Below are 13,118 nucleotides of genomic sequence, written 5' to 3' on the forward strand. Positions count from 1 at the left end.
ACCATTCCTGGCAGCAGTCATGGGAGATGTGACTTTGAAAGACTCATCCGAGATGTCATGTTGCTGGCTTTGAAAACAGTGGAAATGGGTCACCAGTCAAGGAATGTGGGCAGCTTCTTTCAAGACAGGCATTTATTGGGGGTATTAGGATGATTTAATTAAAATGTGCATGAATGCAATTTTTTTTTTTAAAGCTAGAAAGGCTAGAAAAGGCAAGGTTTGTCCCCTAAGGTCTCCAGAAAGAAACACAGCCCTGATGGCATCTTGATTTTAGCCATTTTGGCCCAGTGAGCATTGTTTCGGACTTTTCACCTCCAGAACTGGAAGATACTAAATTTACATTGTTTCAGATGGCTAAATTTGTGGAAATTTGTCGTAGCAGCCGTAGGCAACCAGTACAGACTTCACTGAGTGGCTGCTGCGGTCTTGGCTCGAGCTGGTCCTGGGGATGCACCTGTGTCTGGGACAACGGCTCTTGATGGCTTGGCCTCTTTTCTAAAGGTGATGGGGATGCACCAGGGGTCACACCTTTGAACAGTGAGACGAGTGGGAGCTGCCACTGAATCAGTGCATCTCCTGAGGCCCCCAGGAGTAGGTCACCAATTCCAGTGAGAGGCAGCCCTGGATGCTGAAGAGACCAGACCCCAGAGGACCCTTCTGGTAGAGATGATGCAGAGTAAAAAAGCTGGGGAGGATGGTTTTTATACGTTAGCTAACTTAAGAACTGTGGACTTTGAACTTCAACACACAATGGCAAGAGATATGGATTTTTAGCCTTTAATTCTTTTGAACTTTAATGTCTTTGGACTTCAACATGGAAGTGGATTTAAACTTTGATTTTTAATTTCTCCTTGGGAATTTGGTATTTGGTGGGGATTACATTAAAATTCGAAGCATCCCTACATCACTGGCATTTCATTACTGGAATGTCTCTGTTCTTTTTTTATCTTCACAATGCTGTTGAATATTCTTGCAGAACCTCTGAAATGCTATGTTGGATAACATGGCTGGACATTATTTGGGATAATATATAAGCCTTGGATTTAATTTTGAATCTTGGGAAGACAGTGACCCTGGATTTGATTTAAATCATGTGCTGTTCTGACCCATTTCAGTACCTCTTGGTGTGATACATAAAATGCCCACCAGGAGTCCCGGTGATCACCGAAAAGCTCCATGAAGACGGAGAAAAGGCTACCTTGACAAAATGCTTGGCCCCTGCTTTGGAGAGACAAGCCACGCCTCTGGGTGATCATACAAATAAAATAAGAGGTAAAAAAACAGGCTGGAGGACGTTAGTGGGGAAAATGTTTTCCCTCTGTTCTAATGTCTCCTTCCATAAAGGTGTTTATGCCCAGAATTGATTAATGTTATGCACTCCCTGCCTCCCCCAACCCAGAGTTCTTTTGAAATCGTAAGCTCATTGGCCAGCAAAGTAATGCCTCCAACCTGGCTTCTATTGGCAATAGAGATAATATTTAGTAATATTTAAACTTTGTCTTATCTACCAAACTATTCAAAACTTCGGTAGATACAGGGAGGACGTTATTTATTAGGGACATAACGGAGAAAAGAAGAGAACGGAAGGCGTAACTCAGCAGGGGAGAAATTTCATCACGTTTCTTTGAGATACAGATAGATGTGAGCTGGCTGGGGCCTTAGAAGGGGAAGGCAGGATAGCACAGAGGAGACCCCGTCCTGATGACCCAATGAGGTGGCTGATGGCCCTGGGGGAATCCTAGACCCCTCTCTCCTGGCCAGAAAAATAAATAAGACAAACAAACAACTCAGAAGAATATTCTCCTAAGAGATTGGTTGCATCGGGGGAGAGCTAAAAAGCTAATGTGGATATCTGAGCCTCAGAGAAAAGCCCCCTTCATCAAGAAACTTAAAGGACACCCCCATCACAACAGCTCACTCCTACCTGCTCACCTAAAGTCAAGCTCACAGTTATCAAGTTTCACTAATGTACACAGAGCTCAGATTAACTCTGCACTCCTTTCATCTTAAAAATGAGCAGAGAATTTAGGACCACATTTAAAATAACTTATGGTTACCAAAGGGAAAAGGGGATGGGAAGGGATAAACCAGGAGTTCAAGATTTGCAGATACTAACTAATATACATAAAATAGATAAACAAGTTTCTACTGTCTAACACAGGAACTATATTCAATATCTTGTAGTAACCTCTAATGAAAAAGAATACAAAAAGGAATATATGTATGTATGTGGATGACTGAAGCATTATGCTGTACACCAGGAATTGACACAACATTGTAAACTGACTATAGTTCAACTTAAAAAAGCTTATTTGGCAAAATCAATGAGAAAGGCTCCTATAAAAACAAACAAAAAAACCGAAACCACAGCAAAGTGAGATGATTCATGGCAAAGAGACAAAAAAGCCTCAGTTCTAAATAATATCCTTCGAGAAATTCAAGAATAGTTTACATTCATAAAACTAGACTAGAAATTATTAAAAACCACAAAAGACAGTTTGTAGAACTCAGATACTGCTACTACTACCTCCCTAGATCCCTGCAAAAGGCAAAAACAAAAACAAAACCCCTCATAGACAGGCTGAGGGAAACGCTGGATATTAGAGAAATTGCTTAGCACGTATGACAAAAAGGCAAAGGGCTTCAGATTATACAAGAAAATACAAGAGGGAGGAAAAATCAAACTAATCTGACCAATAATAACTCCAGAAAGAGAAGAAAAGAAATGAACAAATTAAAAAAGATAACAAGATAATTTTCAGGCACTGAAGGTCATGACTCAATTAAAGGTGACCAATACCAATAAAATTTTTAAAAGGCATCACCTAGGTACATCATCACAGACTTTTATAGTATCAAGGATAAAACTAAATTCCAGAAAATAATTCCTGAGAAAAATAACTTTCTACCCATCCATATCTAGTAAATAACAATCATGTATAAGGATTCAGCAGTGACATTTTCAGAAGTTCAGCACCATTTTTTAGGAACTTATTAGAGAGGAAACCAAAGAAGAGGAGGTCATGGGATCTAGGAGACAGAGCTTCCAACCCAGGAAAGCTATGCAGCAGGTCTAGAGGGCAATCATTTAAATCTGCCCCAAGGATAGAAGATTCAGGTGCTGAGATCTTTGGAAAACCAAGGAATTAATGCTTATTGAAATAATGGACAGTTGAGTTCGCGGGCATCATAGCTGATGGAGGATCCATCCAGATATGATGCTAGAAATGTACTCTGTTGACAGGCATCGTCACTCGGACCCACAGGGAAACAGGTACCACATGGGTCAGCTTTTCCATCATAAGGCAAAGGCTGATCTCCGGCTTTCAGGTTTTTAAATCAGGCTACAGAAAACTCTGGAAGACTGACTACGGTTATGGAAGAAAGTGCAATTATATTCAACCCTGGCCATTAAAGTCAAGTATGATGCCGGCGGTTGTGAAGGAGAAAGGTGAAGACACAGCACTGATATCCTCATCTTAACAAAACGGGTGATAAGAGAGAGGCTCTGTGTTCGACGGAAGAAATGGAAGTGTAACTGAAGTTACCGAGTGAATCTGCAGAGGAACCGAGGGTAACGACCCCTCCACTTTGGAAAGAAGAAGGCATGAGTGGTGAAAATGCAAAAAATCCTCTTCCATCACGATGGAAAGTTAGTACAACAAGCCTGTAATAATTGGTTTAGATGGGGAGACAAGCATGTGGTTTAAAGACGTGGCGTAATCACGAGCAAACTGAAGCACAAAGCAAAACAAAGCAAAAATGAAGGCTGAATGTCTCCGAGGGAACTGGCGGCGGGCAGATGAGGCAGGGGACTGTTGTTTCCATTATAAGCATTTTTATCCTATTTTATTTTTTGACCATAGCTATTGCTTCGATTAAAAGAAGACGAAGCACTTGATTACCATCCTCGCCACGTCCAATCCTTCACGAGAAGTTGTTTTAAGAAGACGCATTAAGAAATCAGGCCAACAGGGTCTTACTTATTTTAAACGCGGCAACATGATTAATTAAGCCCTCACGGTTCTGCATGTATTGGCATTTCTTTACTTTCCTGACCAAAAAGATATCTGCTCACATCTGAGAGTAGGCGAAGGGCAGCCGGATGCAGGTCTGTATCAGATTCCTGGGATTGTGGTGACAACGTCCCATGGACCGAGTGGCTTCAGTAACAGAAACTCATTGACGTGTGGTTCTGGAGGCTAGAAGCCCGTGGGCTGGTTCCTTTTGAGGCTGTGAGGAAGACTCCGTTCCATGCCTTTCTCCTGGTGGTCTGCTGGCCATCTTTGGTGTCCTTGGCTTGCAGCATTACCTCTACTTCCGCCTTCATCTTCTCATGGCATTCCCCTGGATGTGTCTCAGTCTAAATTTCTTTTTTCCATAAAGACATCAGCTCTATCAGTTACGGGCCCCATCCTATCTTAGTGCCCTAACTTAACTAATTACATCCGAGTCACATTTTGAGGGTCTATCGGTTAGGACCTCAACATATAAATTTTGGGGTCACATAACTTTGGAGCTCTTTGGAGACTAAAGCATTAAATCAACGGTCCTAATGCTAGTGCGTAAAGTAGTTAAACTGAGGCTTGTCTGCTTAATTAAAAGGAAAGACTATCTGGGTATACGAAGCATAAGATGAAAGAAATCTTGCTCTCGGAGAAGTGGAAGTCTTAAGATGCTTGCTTTCGACTGAAATACAACTTATTTATTAGGTCTTATGGTTTGATAAAAATGGCTTTATTATGATTTGGAAGGCATTCTGAAATCTTTAGTTGGGCATTCAAAATTTAGGTTGATTATTTCCGTGTTTAGAGAGAGAAGAATTGTATTAGTCAAGCCCAAAGGACATGCGGCATCTCTAATCAAAGTTTATTTGCTTAGGAACATTTCAAGTAATGGCTAGCAGATAATAGCTTCAACTGGATTTAAATAAAATTCTGATCATCATCTCATGGCAATTATTGCATAGGAAGAAAATTATTTATTGCAAGGCCTAACAGGCAGTGGCAAAATATATTCCACTATGAATAGATACTGCAGTGCAAACAGGCAGCTGTTTTTTTAAGCATGCGTGGTTATGTGTTGAATGTAAATGAATGTAAATACCTCAATTTCTAACATTCTATTGTTCAAACAGTTTGCCAAGGAATCCTCAGTACATAATTTAAAGCTCTGCAAGATCATTTATTTCTTTTAGTCTTTCATTGTTTATAATTTTTTGCTCCAGATCCTTCTGGATATATGGCCTAAGTGTAATCTAAAGTCTGGTTTATCAACAAGCTTTTTTTTTTTTTTAATTACTAAAATTGTTCTTCTGAGTATTTGTTTACAAAACATCCTAGTTTGTAAACATCTAGGGAGGAATTCAAAGCCTACATAACTCTCCCTTATATTATAATGCTTTTTCAACACACACCTGTTTTCAAGAGTTCACTAACGTGCAGGAAGAACATGACACAAAAAACTCTGAGCATGAGAGGGGACCGGAACATCCCTACTCCTTGCTGAACTCCGTTTTAGGTCTGCTGAAAAGTGACAAAGGAAGTCAAGGGCACAGTTCCTTGTTTTATTTAATTCATGCAAGCATGTCTAACCTAATTCCAGAGAAGGTTCTGAGGAGGGTCCTGGTGACAACGAAGTGAACGGATCCTTTGTCCTCTTACCCTCTACTCCACCCTCCAGAGCCATGGACTCTTTTTCTGCTCGTCTGTCTGGTTAAGTTTCTAAAACATGGACACGTTTGCCAGGGACAACGCTCTTAATGATTTGCAGCCAGTAATGCAAGGGTGTGACAGTTCACAGCGGGGCCCCCAACCATAAGTGGGCGCTGGCGTAAACATCAAGGCGGCTGTGCCGGGCTGGGTCAGCTGACCGCCAGCCCCCCACGTGCAGATATATGGTCAAGGCTCAGCACACACCTGACACCATAGATGTTCAAAAGCATTTGAGAAACCAGCGACTAAGGAATGAATGAAGGGCCTGGACTCACTGGAGTAAAAATTTCATCCTACTTAGGTAGAGACAAGAGTCTCAGAGGAGAGGAAAGAGACTAGCACATAAGAGAAATGGAGGATTGGATGACCTTGAGGTTAAATCGAGTTCAGTGTGCTGGATTCCTAAAGCCTGCAGGTGCCAACAGGATCCCAGCTTTCATAGCTCGCTCTGGCAGATGAGCGCGGCTGCTGCTGAAGATGAAAACGACTTTCAGGCTCTTGGAGGTGAATCCATTTGCCTCATTTTACCTCTGCAGCAGGCAGTGGAGTCAGCTTTGGCTAGATCTGCATCTTGATGCTCTGTTGAAAAGGAAGTCGGCACGCCCGAGTCCCGCCAGTGTGGGCATTTGGAAGGTTCTGTTACTGCAGCCTGGCCTGCAGCGGCGCCCCCTTCCCGTCGGAACGCTCTCCTACGTGCTCCCTTCCAGTCTCCTCTTCTAGAGTGGTACTTGGCCAAGGTGCTTGCTGTTTTTCCCTCACACTGCACCCATCATCTAGTTATTCCATCCATAGTTATCAGCATGGCGACCCCAGTGACCGTGAGCTTCAGCCAGCCTAAATGCTTTGACCACTTGTTTTTCTTTGAAAAAGGTGAAATTCATGTCCGAAGTTCAGCCATGCACGGTAAGAGCCTACCTCTGGCGAGGCAGAACGACACACCCGCTGAAGCAGCAACAGCCACTGTCACTCTGCATCCTTCCCGCTCCGACGGCTCGGATGGCGTCGGAGCAGAAGACGGCGTTTCTTCTAGGAGGGGCGGCAGAGAGCGTCTGGGCCACCCGCTCATGCGGATGAAGAAACGGTGGGTGCAAACCTTGGTTCTTCTCAAAAGGGGGAGAGTAAGAGGCACCTGCGCGCTCCCTGTAGTAAGTACGAGCGTCGTTCCTACAGCCAAAGCTTCGCCGGGAAGGGAAGCTTGCTGACATTCGGAAGAGTTCATCTGCCTCTGGCTGTTTCCTAATGGGGCTCACAGAGAAGCTCCGGATGTTACGCAGGTGCAGGTGATGGGTGGCGCCCAGCACCTGTCGGAGCAGCGCTGAGGGCAACGGGGTAGCCGGCCGTCAGTTCCTTCATTTCGGCTTCCGATGTCACACGAAGCACAGGGCGTGCCGTGAGGGCGATGTCGTGGGACAAAGGCATTGCTGCCAGCTCCTTTCTAACTGAAGCCGTCCATCACCTCAACCTTTTGCATGTGGCTGAGTTTCTTTGGCAATGAGATAAGCCACCGCAGAGAATGCTTGTAGACAAGGGTTTTGTGTTGGAGAAAATCCAAATTTTAGTAAAATCTAGTTCTTTCACATTATGAAGTGTAATAGGTATACAGCAGGATGTTCTTTGACTTGTGCTGGCCTCACATATCCATCGGCAAGGTCTTAATGCACAAAAGCACCATGGTGTTTGTTTTCCATCACACACATTGAGTCCTTTCTCTTCCAGGCACATCCGATTTAAACGCAATCCATGAAAATAAGGACAAGTGTTCTTAAACTGTCATGGCAGAGTATGTTTTCAGCTATTTAACTCCCCTCCAAACTATCCTACACATCATATGTGCATAGTAATAGCTTTATCTTCCCTGACCATGTCACCCCACGTTAGTTCAGTGTGAAACATTATTATAACACTGCAACCCTTAACAACTTAATTCTCACGCATAAAGCCAGTCCTCCACTTAAAGACAAAACAAGAGAAAATGGGGGTCTAGTTCTAATTTAGCTAAGAGTACGAAGAGATGTGATAATCATCTTGAAGGGTTTAAATCACAGAAACTATCCTGGGAGTCTTGACCCAAGAATGAACAAATATTTACGACTCTAGCTTCTGCCATGTATTTTCTTAAATGAACAAGCTCACATATGTTCAACAGCACAGCCACAAGGAAATATTAGAGTCAAGACAGAAGGTTGGTGGAATCATGGATAATTAAAAGATCCTTTTTCGACAGTCAACTTTGCAATCCACTTGCCAAATACTTGCTGGAAGGGGTACTTTGATGCGCCAAAAGGCAAATATCACGTAGACCAGTGATTTGTACACAATCAAGAAGAGCCATTTGAAATGCCACGTTGAGGCCCTGACACCCTTCGGCCTCCAACAAGTAAAACTGCACATTTAAAAAGTGAGGGATGGGGAGGGGAAGGGACAAACTGGGAGTCCAAGATTTGTAAATACTAACTATTATATATGAAAATAGATTAAAAACAGATCTCTTCTGTACAGCACAGGGAACTGTATTCAATATCTTGTACTAACCTATAATGAAAAAGAATATGAAGACAAATATATATGTATGTATATGCATGACGGACACATGATGCTCTACACCAGAAACTGACACATTGTAACTGACGGCACTTCAGCAACACAAAGAAGAACAGCACTAAGAATATTAGAAAAAAAATAAAGTAAAATAAAAAGTGAGGGACATAGCCGATGACTGATGTTTCCTACGTCCATCCATATTCCAAGAAAGGTCCGCGCGAAAGGCCTCACATGTTCCCATTCACTCATGGCTCTGGGAGGTTGTTACTATAATTATGTCAGTTTCACAAAACTCGAAGGTTCCGTGCTCATGGAAAGGCTTTCTCTCACAACCACTTTTGAAAAATTCCTTAATATGTAATATTACATAACCTGGGGGCTTCTACTAGGCATACATATTTTATTCAAGAAATTAACTGTCACATACAATAAGCTCTCTGCTGTTAACCGCACTAGAAACCAGAACACATACCTTATGACCCGTAACTCACATGCCTTTTCCTTTCTTCAGTTATTACTAACGTCATTCTGATGATGAGCCGCGGGTATTGTAAGATGTCAACTACTTCTAAATCAGACGACGAAGACTGAAATAGGGTCATAGAATTTTAGGACGGTTCTGTTAATTGCATTCTAACTATTTAAATGACCAGCCTACCAGTGTGACACCTGGTACCCTCTGACCCACTTTTGTCATCGGCCAACACGCCTTGGGACTGCTTGTGCTCTCCGCCCTCGGAGATGCCCAGCACCGTGATACCCGGTTAGCACCTTGCTGCAGTGATGATGGAAAATTTATCTAGAGTCAGTCCTGCCGTTAAGGAAAAAGGCCTCTAACCTGTGACCAGCTCCCGGATCTCCAGGTCGGTGGTCTTGCGGAGCAGCCTCACCAGCGCCGGGATGCCGCCGCAGTTCTTCAGGGCGATCTTGTTGTCATCGTTGGCCTTCCCGTACACCAGGTTTCTCAGGGCGCCACAGGCACTGCGGTGGACTTCCGTCATCCGGTGATCCAGCAGGTCCACCAGGAGCTGGATGCCCCCTTGTCGCCTTATCTGAAAGAGCAAAGGACACACCTTTTGCCTTCGAGACGAAGCGCGCGCTACTTAAACCCAGACAGGTTTTCCACGTGAAGGAGTTGCTACAATTAATTGCACTGAATTGAACGAAGACCTTTGACAAAGGGCAAAGAAAACAAACTGTGGTTCTCTTCAGATTTTAGTGCTTTTACTTGTTTTAACAGCCTACCGATAACAATTCAAATGCCTTTCGTTTAAAGCTGCAGAATTCTGGAAAGGTGATTTCCACCTCCCATCTGGTGTCTCAGCCACTTCTCTCTATAAAAATACGCCACATACTCATGGCATGAAGGCAACGGAGAGGCAAAAATGCTGCTCGCTCCTAAGACTTATTAAATGTAACCACCGTCTTAAAAGGCTGCAGGATGGATGTACAAAATGTGAAAATTATGCTTACTAGGGAAATGCTCCCAACCTTTCAAAGGAACCAGAAGCTACACGAGAAACCAGAAGTGACAGAGGCTTTTCATCTGAGAAGATCTGGAAAATAAGAACATCATTCACCATGACAGCTGGTCAGAACCCTGAGACCGAGGTATGCTGCACTTAACAGGGGTATTTGATTAATAATAACACAATAATATTAAATTCTGGTGTTCTTTTTTTCATTTTTCAGTTTTATTAGGTAGAATTGTCACAATTTGACAGCACATATATAATATATTACATGTAAATACATATACACAATATCCTGAACATATTTTTAAAATTTACATGTATATACTGTTCATTGTTTCTAAGGACGTTTAGAGCTTTAGCTTTTTAAACTTACATAGTTATCAAAGGAATAAAGCCAACCCCAAATAAGAATTAGTTCAAAAAGATACATACACCCCGCTATTAACAGCAACGTTCTTTATAATTGCCAAGATATGGAAGCATCCTAAGTGCACATCAATAGATGAATGGATAAAGAAGATGCAGCATATATATGTGATGGGATTCAACTCACCCTTAAGAAATGACATTTTGCCATTTGCAGCCCTTCATTCACTTTTTTTCTTTTCACTTCAAGACCCAGAAATTCTGGTATTCTTTTTACCCAAAGAGAACGTGGGTGTTTTACAAATAAGTAAGTGAAGAAAAAAAAACTTGCAGTATGTTTCTAGATGTGTGTTCTTCTTGCTGTCCTTTAATTTTTAGATTATTTCGAAAATTTAAACTGCAAACAAACTGTCTAGTTACATACAGGCCATTTCATGGGAGTTTTCATTAGCAGAGTTGTATTTGAATATTTCTGCATTTATTTGGAAAAATAATAGAATTCACGCAGTAATATTCCTTTCTTTAACTTCAGTGTCCCTCAGGGATTGAAGAATTGTAATTTGGCATGAATGAGTATAATATGGCACCTTCCCTGCTTAGTTTTTTTATTACAGAAAACTCATTCATCTCACAGATATGCAGGGGCATATGGCTAAATCCCCGGATTCTTTCAAAGGTGCTCAGATGCCGCGTTCTCTATGTGGCTACTCTGACCACACTGTTTAAAATTGCCATCTGAACCCCACCCACTCCCCAACCCAGCATTCTGGCATTGCCTTTATCTGTTATAGCATCCTTCAGAGCAATTATTCTGTCCTGACTTCTTTATTATGTTTCTTGTTATTGTCTGTCTTCTGCTAGAACGTATGTTCTTTGAGGGCAAGTCTCCTGGTTTGTTCCCTAATAGATCCCCATTCCTGTTCCAAGAGCAATGCCAGGTACACAGTAGATGCTCAATAGATATTTGGTGAGTAAATGGTGGGGGAGTGCGTTACTCGTTACAGCAGTATTTCTTCCTCAGGTTAGCTAACATCACCTTTTCAAGACTGAGTACTACCCCTCTTCAAAGGGGGAAAAACGCCTTCTGTGAACATCTACCATCTCCAAGGGGCTACGACGGATCTTCTGGCACCAGCTGACAAGAAAAAAAAAGGGGCACATGCACCACTCACTCAAGGTGGACCATCTCATGACTCAGAGTATGCCTGGAGGAATTATTTCCATCTGTCAACCAAATGAAAGCAGGAGAAGTTGGAATCCTCACAGAACTCATGGGCTCTACGTCCCTCATTTAGAAAACACAAATGTGGTATTGCACCTGCGGTGAGATCAGGACCAGGGACAGAGGAGAGGAGCCTCCCCCCACTACAAAAGGGGGACAGGGTTGGGAAGCAAGTCCCTGAGGTGCCCACACCGCCTGCGGTGCCAACAGCACCAGTGGAAGGTGGCTTAAGGCATTGTTGGGTCAATCAGAAAAAGCTAAGAAAGGATCAGAAAACAACTTCTTCCCAACTTACAGTTTTACCAAGGGCCTGATTGGCACCCACCCAAGAGAGATGAAGTCTCTTGCTAGACACAGTCCCGTACGTACATCTGAGCTATAACACATTCGCTTTATTTCCCTGCACAAAAAGGTTAAACTATGAATGCCATTTTCTCTGTGTGTGTATAATCACACATATGTGCTTTACTTTAAAAATTATCTAGGTTTAATTATTTTAGTAATGATGAAACTACTATAAAAGAGGTAATAAAGCTATTCTTATAGTTAACCGACTGGCTATGTATTAAAAGTAAATGGTATAGTAAATCTACCTCTCTCTTTCCACTTTAGCTGCTCTGTATAGTATAGTTAATATTCCTAATCTATGATAATATATTTCCCATTCACACAACTTAGTGACTTAAGCTATTAAAATATTATTCCAAAGCTTTAAAAGGGAAAATGAATTCAAAATGAAGGCAGTATCAGTTAATGATATAATGAGAAAATGATGTTTTCAGTGTGACCCTAATTAATGCCATATATCCAAATTTATAATGAAATCTTAAATTCTATTTTAATCTAGAGTAACTCAAACAAGATGATAAACTTTTTCATTTGCTCTTATTTTGGGCGTCACTAGATCGCCAATACAAAAAATAACCTTTTGTTTTCTTGAGGTTGAATTTTATCTAAGAATATGAGAATCCTACACATTTCCTGAAGGCAAACATCATCCGAGCTGACATTCACAGATGTGAAATGTGATGTTCAGGTCCTTGGTTCTTCCTCCCACAGCCTCCCCACTCCCAATGGGATCAGAGAGAAAGTTATAGAGTAGACTTTCAGTTCTCTTGCTGGGTTGTTATTCCTTGCAGGGCTCTGGGTGGCAATGGATGGGTCCCCACACTGCCCTCTTCACTTCCCGTCTGCTTTTCTCCCGGACCCTCCTCCCTTCAACTTCTTCTTGCACCCAATTCTTCTGATTTCTTCTTGTATCCAACTTTAGACTCTTGTAAGGCTCCAAGCAAACTCATTTTAAACACTCATAAAGCACAACTCTCTTTGAAAGACAATCAGGGGAAACTCTCTTCTTTGACATGGTACCTATACTTCCTCTCCTGCTAAATGGCAAGCGTCCTATTTTCCATTTATCCTCCCCATCAATTGCTCCACATCCAACAGGCGGGACCCCTGTTTTAGCCCCTACACTATCATTTCAGGCCAATGAACCCTCTTCCCTTACCCCCTTTACCAGTTCATGCAGAATTCTTCAAAAGTCAAGTCTTAAAAGATTCTAGGTTTAATATTATTGAAACAAAGTCAATAAAATACTATATAATGTTATAGCCAATATATATAATACCACAAAATAAAACCCACTAGAAGCATGGCTGTCACAGGGCAGTAAGTTCATGCATATTCATCAGAGGAAGGGAAGGATGGTGCAGTGCTGATCATGTGTTAGTTTCCTTTGCTCTCTCTTTTAAAAAATATTTCACATGGATATTATTTTTTTAGAGCAGTTTTACATTCACA

General features: G+C 42.0%; 1 protein-coding gene across 2 annotated transcripts in view; it reads right to left on the reverse strand.

The window, feature by feature from the left end:
- Nucleotides 1-13,118, reverse strand: part of CTNND2 (catenin delta 2) — an 886,271-nt gene that overhangs the window by 209,984 nt on the left and 663,169 nt on the right. For both annotated transcript variants that reach the window (XM_074356308.1, XM_074356299.1), the window contains exon 11: nt 9,094-9,307. In XM_074356308.1, coding sequence (XP_074212409.1) covers nt 9,094-9,307 — 214 coding nt within the window. The remainder of the gene's footprint in view (nt 1-9,093; nt 9,308-13,118) is intronic.

The sequence above is a fragment of the Camelus bactrianus genome, chromosome 3 (genome assembly GCF_048773025.1).
Source record: "Camelus bactrianus isolate YW-2024 breed Bactrian camel chromosome 3, ASM4877302v1, whole genome shotgun sequence".
Lineage (NCBI taxonomy): Eukaryota > Metazoa > Chordata > Mammalia > Artiodactyla > Camelidae > Camelus > Camelus bactrianus.